This window comes from Topomyia yanbarensis, chromosome 2 (genome assembly GCF_030247195.1).
Source record: "Topomyia yanbarensis strain Yona2022 chromosome 2, ASM3024719v1, whole genome shotgun sequence".
NCBI lineage: Eukaryota > Metazoa > Arthropoda > Insecta > Diptera > Culicidae > Topomyia > Topomyia yanbarensis.
This window is the reverse complement of record NC_080671.1, coordinates 331,321,868-331,339,427: the sequence shown is the minus strand read 5'-3', so window position 1 is coordinate 331,339,427 and position 17,560 is coordinate 331,321,868. Positions and strand designations below refer to the sequence as shown.

The window sequence follows — 17,560 nt, the reverse complement described above, 5'->3', positions numbered from 1 at the left end:
CAAGCAAAAATTAATAGATCTCGAAAAAGGTGAAAACTCCCATACACCTGTCAGTCAGGTCGCTCCGAGTCTGGACGCTTTTTTTCGACTGCTGTACGCTGCTACCTGTGTTTTTTGAATCACCGAGCTGTTTGCGACTTTAGTGTCATCCCAAGAGATGGAAAAACCGCACCCTTCTGCAGGGCAATCCGCAGGCAGCTAGAATCTGATGCCGATGGAGACGAGACGGCAGCGACGAAACGGCTGCTAGCCAACAACAAATTTGCTGCTCTGCCCAGCCAGGAAATTGTAATAAAAGAGAAAATGCCGCCCTTTCCCGGTCAGCGTGGCAAGCAGAAAGTTAGCAAAAGTTGAGCAAAGCGAAATTGATGCTGGCAGAGTTTCTGCGAGCATTTTGCGCGATTTGTGCGATAATTCTGGCAACGAATTCGCTCAAATGCAACAAGCGAAGCGGTTTAACCAACCGATGCTGTTCACTTTTATCCAGAATCCAGCCAGAAATGTGCGGCCAAGATCTCTGCACGCTTCCTGCCACATCTTTGTCAGATGTTTTGCTCGATTCGTGCTGAATTCTACCAGGTAGAAATTGCCAGGATCCTTGCACAGTTTATGTCCGAGTTGTGCCAGGGTTTTGCCCGGTTCCGCCCTAGCTCATCTAACCCGACAGGATACGCGCAGAAATCTGACAGGTAGGCCAAACCAAGACTTACAGAAATCTAGCAAAGCAGTCTCTGCCAGAAAATTTGCTCACTGGGTCCCGGTCAGCGTGGCAAGCAGAAAGTTAGCAAAAGTTGAACAAAGCGAAATTGATGCTGGCAGAGTTTCTGCGAGCATTTTGCGCGATTTGTGTGAGAATTCTGGCAACGAATTCGCTCAAATGCAACAACCGTTTCTGACAGAAGCGGTTAAACCAACCGATGCTGCTCACTTTTATCCTGAATCCAGCCAGAAATGTACGAACAAGATCTCTGCACGCTTGCTGCCACATCTTTGTCAGATGTTTTGCTCGATTCGTGCTAAATTATACCAGGTAGGAATTGCCAGGATCTTTGCACAGTTTATGTCCGAGTTATGCCAGGGTTTTGCTCTGTTCCTGTAAAAATTTGCCAGAAAACGCGAGCGAAACCTAGTTCGCCCTAGCTCAACTAACCCGACAGGATACGCGTAGAAATCTGACAGGGCTGCAAAACCAAGACTTACAGAAATCTAGCAGAGCGGTCTCTGCCAGAAAATTTGCTCACTGTGGTCTACGTGCAGGGATTTCCACCAACGCTACGGACGGATATAAACAACCTCGTTAACCACGGCGTCAAGGCTACCATTCGGCTGTGTACCAATGGATACAATATTGTCGTTCCAACGCGGCCGCATTACAATGCTATTGAGAATTACTTAAACCAAGTTTAGTTTGGGTACTTTACTCATGATATAGCATCGAGTAAGCCGCTGAAGGTGGTACTACGAGGCCGACCGGATATGCTAACCGACAAACTCAAGCAGGCACTTGAGAAGTGCAAACTAAAACCACAGGCGGTGAATAAAATCGGGCGCCAGAAGGAAAACATTAAATTTCGGGACCAGCTGTACCTGATCCACTTGGAGAGAGGCTCCATAACAATGAACGAGCTGAAGAGAGCCAAAGCGCTCTTCCATATAATTGTAGAATGGGAACGCTACAAACCTATTCACCGAGCAGTAACGCAGTGCACTAACTACCAGGTACGGACATGGGGCGAAAAATTGCCACATTAAAAGCCGCTGCATGTTGTGTGGCGGCTCACACAAAACTGACAAGTGCGAAAAAAATTGTCGAAACTCCCAAAAAATGTGCTAACTGTGAAGGTGGACACGAAGTTACCAGCAAGGATTGTCCTAAGCGAATTGAATTTATTCAAATCCGCAAGGCGGCGATGGAAAGGAAACAACCGAACCGCAAACCAAAACCACCGATGTTAGATGAACTCGCCTTTCCACCACTTGGACTGGAAAAAACTACCCGCCAGCCCCGAGCGCTGGACGTAAGCAACCTCTCCCAGGTTTCAGAAGCTACTCAGATGCAGCCTTCGGCAGCCACGTCGACTATACATGCAAGAGAGCGTCGACTGCTGTTGCGGCTCTATCGAGGATGATGTCCAACAGCTCAAAGGTGTGCGCCAGTAGACGTAAGTTACTGGCAGGCGTTGCCGTATCTATCCTCAGGTACGGCGGCCCGTCATGGTCAAGAGCACTGAGGGTAACCAGTTACCTACCGAAACTTGAGAGCACCTACCGCGTGATGTGCCTCAGAGTGATATCTGCCTACCGCACGGTATCACACGATGCATCCTGCGTGATAGCGAGCATGATGCCAGTCGGGCTGGTCATTCGGGAAGCTGAGCTACGTGGAAATATAGGAGCCCGCGAGCGCACCAGGGTGACCTCGGTCGCCAGATGGCAGCGTGAGTGGGACAACTCCTCGAAAGGTAGGTTGACCCACCGGCTCATACCTAACATATCGAGCTGGGTGGGAAGACCCCATGGGGAAGTTCACTTCCATCTGACACAATTCCTGGCAGACCATGGCTGTTTCCGACAGTACATCCACAGGTTCGGGAACGCGGAGGTCCCAGCCTGCCCGGACTACCCAGGTGTAGACGAAACAGCCGAACACATACTGTTCGTATGTCCTCGGTTCGACGTCGAAAGAAGAGCAATGCTTGACGTCTGTGGCTGGGACACAACCCCTGATAATATTCAGCGGATGTGTCAATCGGTGGAGAAGTGGAACGCAGTCTCGGCTGCCACCACCCAGATTGCCTGTAGGCTACAGGTAATCTGGCGAACCGAGCAACAGACGACGAGCACGGCTAACTAGTGATTGGTTAGTTGGAGCGAAAAAGGCCAAGCGCAAAAAGGGAGTGAATGGTCTGTTCATGCCGAGGCAGGTTTGGCGTAGCGACTGGCAACCGCGTAAGGGGTAAACCCAGCCACCCCGAAGCAAGACAGAAGAGCGAGTGTATAGGCGTATAAGTGGACTCATGCCAAGATGGGAGGGCCGTAGCGTAGTATGTTGGGACTTAGCTATCGATGCCTAGTGGCGTAGCAGAGGAATGAAAGGGTGAGCATCCAAGTCAGTCTCACACGCTATGTTAAGGGTGAGCACAAAAGTCAGCCGCACATGGTATGGTAGAGGCTAGCACAAAAGTAAGCCTAGCAAGCAATGAAAAAGGTGAGCACAAAAGTCAGCCTCATGTGGAGTGTTTGAGAGTGAATCAAGGTGCGATAGAGAGAGCACCCAAGTAAGCCTCATACAGGACGTATAAACGCGTGAGTGAGAGTGAATGAGTACATTAAGTACAGCCATCCCCCCAGAAGTAATACCGAGACTTAGTTCCTGGGGGGGGGCGATGGCGGAGCCCAATGGAGTTTAGTCGGTATTAATGGCAGCGTCACCATTCGAGTCCGACACGCCCCCAGTACACCTCTTGCGGTAGCTTGGACACCTACCAATAGCACGTGTACTGGGCTAGGACGTCTTCTCCACTGTAAAAAAAGAGCAATATTAACCACTGGTGCCAAAGGCCAATGTAGTATACAAATCTCCAATATAGGATACACGGAAGGTATTGGAAGTGGTAACTAAAATGGGTATGGTAGTATAACAGTTCTATTATAATGGTGGAATATATCAGTAGTATTCCCAATATGGTGAGCATTATACGAATATTTTGGAAATTGGTCCGAAGATTTCTGGAATGGTATTTATTTATACGGGATTGTTTTGAGCTTCGTGGAACACCTTGAAACTCGGTGTATTTACACCGGCACACTCCCTTGCTCATTTCGATTTATTTAGGTACTCGTTCCGCATAAATGATATAAATTGGTGCGTGTCGTGTTGAGCTCTAGTTAGCTCGACCCGTATCGTAACCCTACCCATTGGGGCCGTATACAAATGACGTACCTTTTTTTCGGCGAATTTCGTATGCATTGCGTTGCATATGTACGCATCGATCGAAATGGTAAAGCGAAAATCAAAGCGAGACTAAAATATTCGCTAATTTTAAGTCATTTAAACAAAACGAAAGAAATATATTGTAATCTAACGCGAAGTTGAACCTTATCGACTCAACAAAAGTAGGTTTCAAAGCAATTGTTTAAATAAATATTTTTTCATAAATTCATATCATATGGATGGTTTCGCACTGTCTAAGTAGTTCTTTTTAGCTTTCATATATGTGCGGAAAAGCTGTACATACTTTTAATATGATGACAAACGATGTAAAAGAGATGACTGAACCGTTTTACACAAACTTACTTCAAATGAAACGCTCCCATAAGCTGCTATTGAATTTTTAATTGATCCGAGGTCCGGTTCCGGAGATACGGGTTGAAGAGTGTGATCAGACAGCAAATTCCCATATAAACTGGTAACACCATGATGTCTAAATGATGTAATACATATTAAAATAAGTGCAACATTACTTGGATTTGCAAATCTAGATCACTTATGAGCAATCAAAGTAGCTTTGACCTCATTGGCCCCCTATGACGGTTCTTGCTGCCCCGGGGGAACTCACCAAGTTACTAAGCTAATATCACGCCTAATTCCCAGCGAATTCTCTACCGACTTTAATAAACTTGATTTCAAATGAAAGATACAGTAATACCGTTGGTAATACCCTTGACCGCTGCTGAATTTCATTTGGTTCTGACTCTTGGTTTCGGAGTTACAGGTTGGTTAGTAAGGTGACAATGGAATTTCCCATATAAACCGTTACAATCGTAATACCGCATAGGCTAAAAATCTATTGAAATGGTCACCAAATTACTTCGACTCGTAGGTCTAGACCACTGATTGCCATTGCCACTATCGACAATTCCGGAAGTTCCGGATTCCGAACGTATTCCACAATTAAAGTCACATCAATTCTTAGGTGATGACTGTACCGATTTTCTCAAACCAAGTCTCAAATGGAAGATATAATATGCAGTTGGATGTAGCATCGTCCCGTTTTCCTTACCCTTACACCTTCCCCCTTCATAACCTCTCCCCCCCACCCCTGGACTACCCTCACAACTGCATTCCCTTCATCCACCCCTTATACCGAAATAAGATGAACGGTTTCTGGGGCTTCTTTTATTTTCAAGCCACTAAGCCCTACACCCCCACTTACAAACCCATTTCCCCACATTTCAAAATCTGATCACATGAATATAACATAGAACATTAGTCTCTGGTTATAGCCAGGATCAAGGGTTCAATGACGCCAGTCGAAATGTGCGCCGATAAACTGAAAATTATCGTGGAGGGTCTTTTCCCGAAGCACGACCCAACTGCATGGCCGCCTACACCGTATGTTGATGCAGACAGTGGAAATGCTGGTGACAATCGAGTTTTCAACGAAGAGTTCCTTATTGTGGCCAAAGGGCTGAGAGTGAAAACAGCTCCCGGAGCGGATGGTATCCCCAACGTGAAACTGAAGACTGCGATGCTGGCGTTGCCGGGCATGCTCAGGAACCGAATGGCTACTTTTCGGATAGATGGAAGATCCAGAAGCTGGTGTTGCTGCCGAAACCAGGGAAACTACCAGGAGATCCAGCATCGTATCGGCCTATATGCCTGCTGGATACTCTTGGTAAACTTCTGGAAAGGGTCAATCTGAACAGGCTGACGACCTACACTGAAAGTGAGAACGGACTATCGCAGAGGCAGATCGGGTTCCGGAAAGAATTATCGACGGTGAACGCCATCCACACAGTCAACGCGAGCGCGGAGAAAGCATCGAAACAAAAGAGAAGGGGTAATCGCTTCTGCGTCCTGGTAACTATAGAGGCGAAGAACGCGTTCAACAGTGCCAGCTAGATGACAATAGCCGTAGCGCTGCACAGAATGTGAATTCCGGACTATCTGTGCAAGGTTCTCAAAAGTTACTTCCAGAAACGAGTCCTGGCCTACGAAACGAACATGGGGCAAAGGTCGATTAGAGTCTCGTCGGGAGTATCTCAGAGCCAAACACTCTGGAATACACTCAGGTTTTTTTACGCGGGGGATACAGGCCGCGTAAATGAAAACCGCGGCCGCGGAAATGAAATGGGGCGCCAGTGAACTGGACATCTGGCTTCACCGAAATCGCCTGATCGACCTCGACACACTACCGGGTAGCTCATGAGTAGGCTAGATCCACCGCCGGGGATTGGGCCGAGTAGACCGTGTCGAATAGCTAGCAGTGGTTCGTTGGGGCGCCAGTAAACCGGAAGCTACGCTCCACCCGGAAACGCTGGACGAACCTCAGCATCTACTGACTGGCCTGTTGAGTAGGCTAGGACCACCGCCGGGGACTAAACCGAGTAGACGGAGCGGGGAGCTAAATGGCTCACAGAAAGGTACATCGGTATCGGGAGCAATCTACCGCCTGGAAACTCATGGTAGGGTACATTCGCCGCCTCGGACAACCCGACAGAATCGTGACGAAAAGGGGAGCTAATTGGCTCACGAAACAAACATCGGTACCGATAGAAATCCCGTTGCCGGAGAACTCTCAGTCGGAGTAGAATAATATCCGAGTCGATAAAGTTGGGAGTTAAATGGCGATTGCCTTGTTACTAATTTTTGAAGCATGTTTTAACTATGTAGCCTGAACGAGGAATTTATCTACAAGAACAAAGAAAAGAAAAATGCGGTCATATTTTCGTTCTGGTAATGATTTAATCTCTTTTAAAGTATTTCTTAGTACATAAATTATAATAAAAGTTTCTTTTACATCTCCTTGTTCAATTCAAACATAATCACTGGACCAGTCAAATTTCGGTCGTTTCGTGCCCTGCAATCCGTCATCCGCTATTCGTCGCTTTCCTGATCGAATGATTTCGCTGCACTTTTGCAGAATCGCCTCAGTCATTGCGGCAGCGTTTTCTTTAAGCCAGTAGCACACCTGAATGGCATGGGCCACTTGATCCTCTATCATTCTGTGCTGAAAATCACTCGCGGTATCAGCTACCAAAAGTATGCCGTCGGCATCGATCAACTTCAGACCGGCACTCGCCAGCAGGTGAAGGCATCGTACATTTTCCGCCAGAGTCGATGCCGATGGAATCAAGCCAATCGAAAATGATCCCGATATCAGTTCTAGCGTAGTCCGCAGTTGTCTACTCGTGAAGGTTAGTTGTGTACGCTGTAGGTGGATAGTCGCCAAAAATCGCGCTAAAATACCCATCAGCAACTTTAATAGGGCCGGTTTATCAACGCGAGGAGCAATTTCCTGCTGAATTCTATTCAGTAGATATTTTATTGTGCCGAATTGGAAATCCCAGGATACGATACTATCGGTGCGTTTCTCGTCAACAGTCGGGTGTTCGTTATTTTGTTGGTATCGTTCCGACAACTCTGGGGTCAGGATTTCTAGAAAGCAAATTATCCGAAGACCGTCGCTGCTCAACCAGTCCTGCTCTTTGCCTGCAAAGGTCTCCGCTAGAATGGATTTCAGGTCCTCGTCGTGGAATAAACGATTAAAGAAACCACGTAGCGTTTCGATTGATTGGCTTTGTTGAAGTTCGTAGGGAATTTTGGTCGCAAATTGAACTGTTCTCGAGATGTACTCCTGTTTAGTTTCATAATTGGTGGAAATGTACGATTTGAGAAGATCGGTTACCGTTGGATGGAACAATTGTACGTACATGCACAGGAAGCTTAGAGTTTCCAAAAATGCAACGGCATGTGTGGTCTGTGTTGCATATGGAATAAGCAAGTGTACCAATTTGTGAATGGGTTCTATTTTCTGACTGGCAATTGTTTCGCTTCTTAGTTGCGCCAATAGCTCAACTGCTTCGATTACCAATGGCTCCGTTGTCAGCGGGTGGTAAACCTCCATGAATTCCGATTCATCAATAGTTCCTTGCATCGCGCATTGGGTGAAATAGTGAGTACGCTCCTTTTGGATAAACTCCGCACAAACTCTGTCAGCAGTTTTATACAGCGATCGTGCATTTGCTTGATGTAACAATCGAAAAGATTCTACCATGCCTCGAAGATTACGATCGGTAAAATTTTCCCTGAAAAGCTCCTCGGCATCAATGATTTTCATATTGTCATTGCAGAAATATTCATCTGTATAGTGCTGCCAAGTACTGAGCAGCTGCATGCGAGATTCAACTTCATTCCGTAGATTAATGGCACTTGGTTCTTTCGCGGCCTCACGAAAACTATCCTCTGCTTCGGGGGAACCATTTGCAATGGTCAATTTGTATTTAAGAGGTACATTCACTGATAGTTGGCAACCTTTAATCTGGTTCCATCGTCGGCTTAGCAATTCATGTCGTTCCGATTCAACCTTTTGGGTTATAAATTTAAGAATCACTTTGAAGCTATCTTTGGGAATATGGACTATCAGGAAGTTTCTTGTCCTTTTGTATTCTGGACTTTCTTCATTACGCAGAACTTTCAAAAAATTGACAAGCATATCGGCAATAAAGTACTCGCCGAAACTTCGATGGATGAACTGCTTTTGATGAACAATGCCAACCATATCTAAATCAGTCATCTGTTTTCTAGTGGGAATCCTGTACAACTCATAATGTTCAGTTCGACTTACATTGAAAAGTTTATGAAAAGCCATCCCTCTGTGGTTATCGATGCAAGTACGCTTGAAGTACAGTGCTGAAGTGTCATTGAATTTGAACAGTTTCGTTTTCTCTTTCACACAATCGTCATGCTTCCTTTTAACGAACTGTTCATAAAGATCCGAAAGAGATAGTGTATCTATCTCCTGAAGCGTATTCTGGTTACGACAAAACTCCTCGATGTACGATTGTTGAGTTACGGCAAAAATTTTCAGCAACATCGGAATAGCTATGGGCTCATACATCCCATCGCGAATATTTTTGTGGAACAGTCTAGTTAATTTATCGACATAGTTATGTAGAACTTCTTCATCCACAGCATTTTCGTTCATTAGTTTTAAACTCGAAGTCCACCCACTCTTCAAAACGCTAAGCTGCTCGTCAGTAAACGGTGCTAAATCCCACGCCAATACGCAAAAAGCTTTCTCCAACCGATCCTTCACACTACTTCGGGTAGAAACCACTATCCTAGCTTTTGTGAACCTTAGTTTTTTCAGCAGTTGAATAACTTTATCCTGGTGTTTGGTATCTATTTCATCGAAACCGTCGAACATCAATGTGATATTTCCTTGCTCCAGAATTCGATGCCTTAACAGTTCCCTCGCGAATTTATCTGTTACCCAGACGTTGGTTTTACCGATGAATTCCTCAATGATGTTTTCCAAACTGTTGTCCCCCTTCATCCACTCCAGTTTGGCTTTAACAGCTGACAATGTTAGCAAAATAACCCATTCGGACTTTGACAGCTTTTCAGCTAAATATTTCAAAGTGGTTGACTTTCCGGACCCTGGTTCACCAGCAATGACCGTTACATTATCTCTGTCTAACAGCAAATTTTCGTCAATTGCAAGTTGACCAGTCCCATCACCAAACAATTCATACATTTCATGAACATCACCTCGAGAGCGCAGCCAGTGTAGTCCATTGTCCTCATTTTGCAACCAATGAATGTTATACGATTTAATATCGACCTTTTTGCACAAGTCCTCGAATCCTTTAGTATCATTCACATTTCCGATATTGACAATCAATACACGTTTTACCGGTTTAACATCTTCGATCTGTTCGGAAATATGTTCATCCTTTGGAATATCTTCGACTGCGGTAACTTCGCCGAGCTGTTGACTGGCGTTGTCCAATCCACTAATGGCGAAAATAATTTTCCGTCTGATATTTCTAGATTCTTGCTCAACAACCTTCTTCAGTGTGTCCCTATTTATTAAAATTCCAATAAAATTGCGTTGAACGTAGTAAAATTTATCATACGAATAGTTCCAAGTAATTTCATCGCCCTTCACATTGATAAGATGAGCAGTCCACGGCAAATCCATCTGTTCGAATTCATTGGAAACTTCCTTAAAACTTTTCAAATGCTTCTCATCGTGGCCCCCGGTCAACAACACACATTTATCGTTGTGCACATCCAAGCTCTCACCGTAATTTTTCACTTCCTCCTGCCGTATGGAGAGCAACTCACAGGCCTCATTCTTGCTTCGTAGCCCGCTAACAACCATTACGTGCCGTTGGCCAACCATCTGAAACAATTCTCGGAGGTGTTCCACTTTCACTTTTCTCGATGATCTTCTGGTCAAGGTATCCAGCGGCCGCAGATCTGAACGTTTGCTACCAATCTGTATGTCGAAATTAGTGATCAGTTTAGATAATACTTCGTCATCGATCAACCGTTGACTGTTTTCGTCCACCAATTCGTCCAAGTAGACTGGATTTCCTTGGAATATAACCTGCTTGCTCTTCAGTAGTAATTTGGGCGATGCTAGATCCGTCACGTTTCCAGTTACATCGTCCCATTCTTCGTACGCGTGGGGAAAATCTTTTTTGAACTCCGCACTCATCAAGTTTCCCGTATATGTCACCAGTATAATTTTTCTATTTGGATAGTAGTTGAAAAAATCCTTCAAGTGTGAATAGATTTCACGCACTTCAGTTTGCATGGTGTTTGAGTTCTTTCTCGTAGGTCTACACTCAAGAATCAGAACGTTGTACGACTCATTCGACATCATCATTTTTATTAGTCGATGTCGCATATGTTGCAAGCAATTCAGCGTAAGACAAATGCAACTGTCGGGTGCCTGATGTCTCAACACAGCTTGATACACCTTAAGGGTACTCAACTCAGTGCTGGTGAAACTGACAGTGTTTAAGATTTGTTTATCGGTTGAATTCAAGAAATCAACTACACGGGGCAGTTCCTTTGTGAAAACTAACCCAAACTGTTCCATTTTTGATTCACAGCTCATGCCTGGAAACATTACTCCCATTTTTACTAGTTGATATTTGACTTGCTCGAAAAATGCCACCCCATCTTGATGGGTAAGAGTGTTTGTTTTGGTACTCTTCATCCAGTTGAGCAAGTTATCCTGAAAAATGCAGGATATCACTTCATGGCCGATTAGTTTTGTCGTCTTATGGTCACCCATCTCATCTCCGATAACGCTATCCAACTGTTTCATGCTGGGTTGGTTTACTGCGAACACGAGTGTATCGAGAAACTCCTCGATAACACCTATAGGAACCGCATCATTCGGCAACTTCGCCCAATACGATGCTGGCTTCTTGACGAATGCCGGCGAAACCCGTAGCTCAACCGTCTTCAACTGCGACCAAACATCCATCTGGTGCGGTGGTGCCATACTTTGATATGCCTTCGCAAAAGCATGTCTGAACGTGTCCACCTCCGGCGAATTTCCTTGCAAAAAGTCTTTACGGAACTTTACGAAATAATGAGACAATCTGCGATTTTTCCCTTTCATCTCCTTGTGTATGCAGTTCCTTGAATTGAGCACTTTTGCTCCTAGCACAACGTGAAACTTTCTAAATAAATCATCATCCATAGACACAGGCTTCTTTTCCAACACACACTCGGCGAGCTTTTTGGCCAACATGAACACTACAGAAACTTCCTGTATTTTACTAACCAAATCTTCTTTCCCGGGGAACGATTTTCGAAATTTCAATTGTTTGCACTTCAGCTCCCCGTAATCCAGGATACTGTCCTGTTCGTAATCAATCTGAAACCAATCCTTGATCTCCTCATCTACGTCAGCTCGAGTACAAATAACAAAATCTTTCAGAGTTTTCCCGATCTCCGGATCCTGCTTGATAACTCTATACAAAAGAAAACACCTCTTCAAGCTGAAATTACTGTTCTCATCATCTAGAAAAGCTTTCATATCGATTGCAATGGAATCATTCGGGGCGTGCTTGATTTGCATAAATCGGCAGATTTGCCTATTGCTAGCTTTATCGGTGCGCTGGAACAAAACATCTTCAAACTTCTCTAATGTCAGCCGGAACGAATATCCATGGTTTAAACCGCGTTTCAGGAAAAGCATCAACAGTTTCAGCTGGTACACTGAACCGTACCGGTTCGCTTCCATTTTCACAGGTGACGGCTGCGGCGTAGCAACTTCTGCTTCTAGTTTGGGTTGATGTTCCATTTTACGTGATGTTCAGTGCTAAAACGATATAAATCGTTGCGGTGACTTTATTTAGAAACTTAATTTGTACTATTAAGTAGCAATAGTAATACTCACCAAAACAGTAATTGCAATTTATTGTAGATACTGTGTATTCCAACTGAAGGATTTAATCGAATCAACCAAAATCACTAGAAAACAACAAGCTTTCAACTCTTATACAAAACTGAACAACTATTACCCCATTATGTCAATAAATATTTAAAAAAATTACCTACCGGCTACCGCAATCGGAATAATAATATTATGTTTACCCAGATCCAGAATGATAAATTGACAAGGGCGCCTGTCAAAAAGTATATAGGTACACGCAGAAAAAAAAATAGTAAAAATAAACAAATTTTGGTTTCAAATAACAATTTTCCCGTTTGATTTATTCTGGTTGCAGTTGAAAATCGAATAATTGACTTGCGCCTTTCGTTTTTTCCCTATTTGCAGAGTGGGCATCTAAAGCGCATATTGTGTACATGTTAGAGAATCCACTTGCGCATTATCTACACCAGTTACGCTTTAGTTCCGTACGCTGAAAATAGGAAAAAAATCGAAAGGCGCAAGTTCACTATTTCGATTTTCAACTGCAACCAGAATAGTGATAAACAAGATTCAGGTTTGATTCAATCAATGCTGTTGCTTGAAATTACGAACCAATTCCTTAAATTTTGTTGGCTTTTCAATAGTTTCAACCAATATTTCGTTTGAAACAACAAAATCATGATAAGTTTAACCAAACAAACAAGTTCGAAGAAACAAAAACATATCTTTTCTATTAACCAAAGGAGAGAACAACTCAAATTTAGTTGAAATTAAACAAAGATTCTGTTGGTTTTTAACAAAGGGATCAGTTAGATCTAACCAATTTCATTTTGATTCAACAATGTTTCTATTTAAGATGTAAACAGAAGCATTTGTTGAACTAAACCAAATATATACTTTCAAAAAACGCCCATTTCAGTTTGAAATAGTCATTCGTCACGTTTTAGATTCTACAAAACGTTTTGTTGATTCAAAAAGGCCTGATTCTTCTGCGTGTATAAATTCGAATACACGGATACGAAAAACTACCAAAAGTTGAGCTCTTTTGACTCAATCTCGGGGTATGGTGGAATAAGGTAAAACTAGGTAAACCGTGTAGAAGGTAGTTTTCCTCAAAGAGAATAGGGAAAGAGACGAATAGTGTGAAGCCAAAAATACCTTATTGAGCAGACCAATCGTGCAATGTATATAAACATTACTCATGCCTGAGTTGGAGGAGATAAGTATTGTAAATCTATCAAAAAAGAAATTTGAATTTTCGTCAGAATTAAGTGCAATCGTGATTGTAAGGTGCATTCTAGAGTCTATGTATGAGTAAAAACAAGCTTTAGAATTATTTCATCTCTTTGTTTCAAAATGCACATCGTTTGATAAACAAATCCAACGATCGACAAAAGGTTTGTTTTCAAAATATAATAGGAGTCATTTAAAGTACTGCCTTTGGAAACGGTTGCCAAATTCTAGTGTTGAAATCATCGTAAAGGGAGTGTTGCCGTTTTGACTGATTTTCACTCTGCGTCTCTTTCACTATTCTCTTTGGTTTTCCTTTAACCACGGCAAAAATCACAACTCATTAAGAGGTTTTTTATACTCAACCTTGAGTTAAATATACTTAAATTTGAGTTGAATCTACCTAATTTTGAGTATACTTCAAAAAACTCAAAAGTACCGGTAGACCAAAAGAGATTATAGCTACTAGAAGGAGCAAAGCGCTACTGTCTCCATGTATTCACGGACTGAAACATGGGATGTCGCTCTAGCATATTATATCCCATTACTTTGACATGTTTGTATTCCGGGGAAATGTGTCAAACTAATTGGCCTAGCATATGTAAGAGCGAGATGATAAATTTTCAGTATTAACAGCGACATGCGACCTCTAGTAGTTATAATCTCTTTTGGTAGACCCGGACTGAGTCGAATCTCTCTCTTTGTTTTTTACTCAAAAAATAAATCACTTTGAATTTACATGAATTGTCACGTGAATAAATATTTTCCATCTTTTAACATACATTACGTGATTCATATGAACGACATTTGATAATCCTGTAAAATTTATTTGAATCACCCGTAACCTTTAAGTGATGCAACGTTGACCGTCGTAACGTAGTTCACATGAATTTCCTGTGTGAAAAAAATGGCTGAAACATCAGCCACTGTTTAAATTATTCCGAAATAATACTGACTAAATTATAGATAGAGACGAATCAAACTTTTTATCCGGGGAATACGCGGTGACTACTGCCATCTCCGATGGATGATGGCGACACACGGATGTCAAACATGCCGTCAAGAGTTCCCAATAGGTATTTCGTTGGATGAAGTTTGTCAACCATAGGCAGCGCAAAAAATATCTTCTGGCTATTCGAGTCCGTCATACATGGTAAGTTATTTCTATTATCACAGTTACTGAATCTGAACGGCTTCAAGTAATTTTCACGTTTGGTTTCATATATTTGTTACGTTCGGTTGCATATAATTACTGCGTTTGGCTTCATGTAGTTGTTATGTCAGGCTTCATGTAATATTTACGTGAATTTATGTTGCTAATTATCCTTAAAACACGTAACTTTTACCTGATGAATCAGATATTGAAAATGATTTTAATTTACCGGAGCATCCGATAGAACTTACGTGAAAAGTGCGGTGGATGAGATTCACATATGTTTTCACGTAGAAGAAACGTGATTTATTTTTTGAGTGTAAAAATAGGCGGAAAGAAAAAAAGTTAATTTCTGGAATGGGTTTTCAAAAGAACCTATTGACATTTTGCCAGAACAGAGCAAATTTAGTTTGAAGTATGGCAAAATTTTAATTTTTAATTCCTATTTAGGAACTAAACCGTTTGTTTACTATTGCCTTTTGAAAACCCATCCGAGAATTTACTCTTCTTTTCCGTAGCTCTTTTAGAATCCCGAAGACATCAGGTACTCTTTATTTTATTTTCCAGGTTGGCGGTTACTTTTACTTCCTATAAGCACAAGGCTATGTAGGATATTTTTTAAAGATTCGGCTGTGCTATCGAAGTCATTATTGGATCAAGATCGCGGAGACACAGTCCCTAAAATTTTCTTGCCAATATCACGATGAATCACATTCGCATCAATGATTTCAATTTCCACGTTTTCCGTAGGTGAGAGCTCCCCGTATTAATAAATACCATTCCAGAAATCTTCGGAACCATTTCTAAACCATTCGTATAATGTTCACCATATTGGGAATACTACTGATATATTTCACCATTATAATTGAACTGTTATACTACCATACCCATTTCAGTTACCATTTCCAATACCTTCCCTGTATCCTATATTGGAGATTTGAATACTACATTGTCCTTTGGCGCCAGAGGTTAATATTGCTCTAGTGGTCTTTGTTATTCGTATATCTGTTTACGCTGCTCCAAAAATCTGTAGTTTAAGATGGTCAAAAATCCTAGTATAACAATATTACGGAGATACCTCAATTGGATAAAGTGTCAGTCCACTTAGTGTCAACGAAGCATTCTTCAGAAGATGGCGGGAGCAAAATAATATTTCATCAATCGATAGAATTGAAATGTGAAGGGGAAGAGATTTTTTTCTCCAGCTAGTATTTTATCCATCGCTAGACCTAATGTATGCATGCCACCATAATCTGTATGGTTCCTGAATGGTATGTTGTCAAAATGTATATGGAAAACAGCACAATTTGGTATAGTGACTGTTCTTAACAACCCGTTGTTTGTATGGTCGAGCATGGAAAAACGACACTGGTTATGTTCGATATTATACTAGACAATGGTTAATCAATTGTTGAACGAACCATATTGAAAATGGTTTTGAAACGATTGATGGAATGGTTGGCATATGGTACACATTTATGCGGAGCGTCTTGTTGAAAAGTTGTTTTGCGATTTACATCATAACTCAAAATATATCGGACCAATCGTTTTAAAAGTTTGCAGAGTTCTTCTGCACAACCCCAGGTATTGATCGAAGTTTTTTTTTGTTGATACTTAAAATTTCCGTAGCATTCTGAAGCTAAAATGCGATCTTCGTTAAAAAATCATGATGTAATGATGAGAAGAAGAGCTGTGCAAAATTTCACTGTAACTCACATAATTTTCAATATTTTTCTATAATTTTTTTTTCAATAAAAAAACAATTTTATAGACGTTAAAAAATAACAGTGAAATTTGTCTCTTTCCTTTTTACTGTAATCTCTTTTAATTATTATAATTAATTTTTCATGCCAATGTTAGGCATAAGTCAGGTAACAAAGTATATACTTCCAAATATTTTTTGAATAAAGGAAATCAGATCAGTAAAACAAGACCTATTCTTGGCATTAACAGAAACAATATGGTTTCGAGACCCGAGCAGAAGAAAATCACTTCAGAATATCAAATTCAGGTATACTGTGCCCAATACTTGAACACCACCATAAGGTATTGAGAAGCCTTGCATAAGAGGTAAAATACCTGAATTAATAACTGAGACATGTACTACGAATAACTAGTTGATCATGAAACAAGTTATTATAATACCTAAATAATAATGAAACCTTTTCAACCTTCCAATAACAAAATTCACTGTTTGGAGGTATTTAATAAGGTATTGATTTGGTATTTGTAAAAATCACTGGAATACATAAATAATACTGAAATAAATTATTATACCTCATTGAGGTATTAAGCAGGTATTGAAAAATGTTTCTTCAATACCTGCTTAATACCTCAATGAGGTATTAATAATCAATTAATACCAATTTTTGGTATGACAGCAGAAAATAGTATGATCGGGTTATTGACCAGTTATTTTCTCCTGGTCGGGGAAAAACGCCATTTTTAATTTTCTAAAAAAAACTTATTCTAATTATCGATAAATAACGAAGAAAAGTTCAAAAGCAGTAGTTCGTATGTCGTTTCATCTTTTCCACAGAAAATTCTCCAATATTACTTTGATTTTCTGCCGAATCCAGAAGCAGGTCCCCTTAAGTTTTCGTCTAATAATTAAGCGTTTAGTAGAATGTTGGTGGGTTGTTTTAGAAACCAACATATAATTTCAGGTTATGAGTGTGTTAAAAAAATATGTAAATATTTCCTCTATTTGAAATGTTTTCCTACGTTTTTGCCCCAAAATGAGCACTATAACTGGTAGTTTTGCACCTCATTGATTATAACTAATCATGTATCGTGAAATAACTCTTTCGTCAAAATCAGTGGTTCGGTCTACTCTAACTCCGTTAGATAAATATACTGAAACAGATTTAAGATTTTTAATCACTTGTACATTGTGCGAAGGGAAAGAAAATGTGTCATATTACTGCTATGTGAAACTATACCGTAGCGGTTGATGTTAAGTATTGACACGCCAATGCGTCTATTCGTGAATAAAAGGACGGGGACAAAGTTGTCGTACTAAAGAGAGATGATATGAGATTTGGAAAAA

At 41.4% G+C, this 17,560-nt stretch overlaps 1 protein-coding gene across 1 annotated transcript; it reads right to left on the bottom strand.

Moving 5' to 3' along the window:
* Nucleotides 1-6,668: 6,668 nt before the first annotated feature.
* On the bottom strand, nt 6,669-12,367 carry LOC131683917 (uncharacterized). The gene is made up of 3 exons (XM_058966327.1): nt 12,314-12,367; nt 12,153-12,226; nt 6,669-12,074 (listed from the first exon to the last, which is right to left on the bottom strand). Exon 3 carries the CDS (start codon nt 12,054-12,056, stop codon nt 6,759-6,761), a length of 5,298 nt encoding a protein of 1,765 aa, XP_058822310.1. The 5' UTR covers nt 12,057-12,074; nt 12,153-12,226; nt 12,314-12,367; the 3' UTR covers nt 6,669-6,758.
* Nucleotides 12,368-17,560: the final 5,193 nt, after the last annotated feature.

Coding starts and splice junctions, on each gene's coding strand:
- LOC131683917 (XM_058966327.1), bottom strand. CDS start 12,056: ATGGAACATCAACCCAAACTAGAAGCAGAAGTTGCTACGCCGCAGCCG.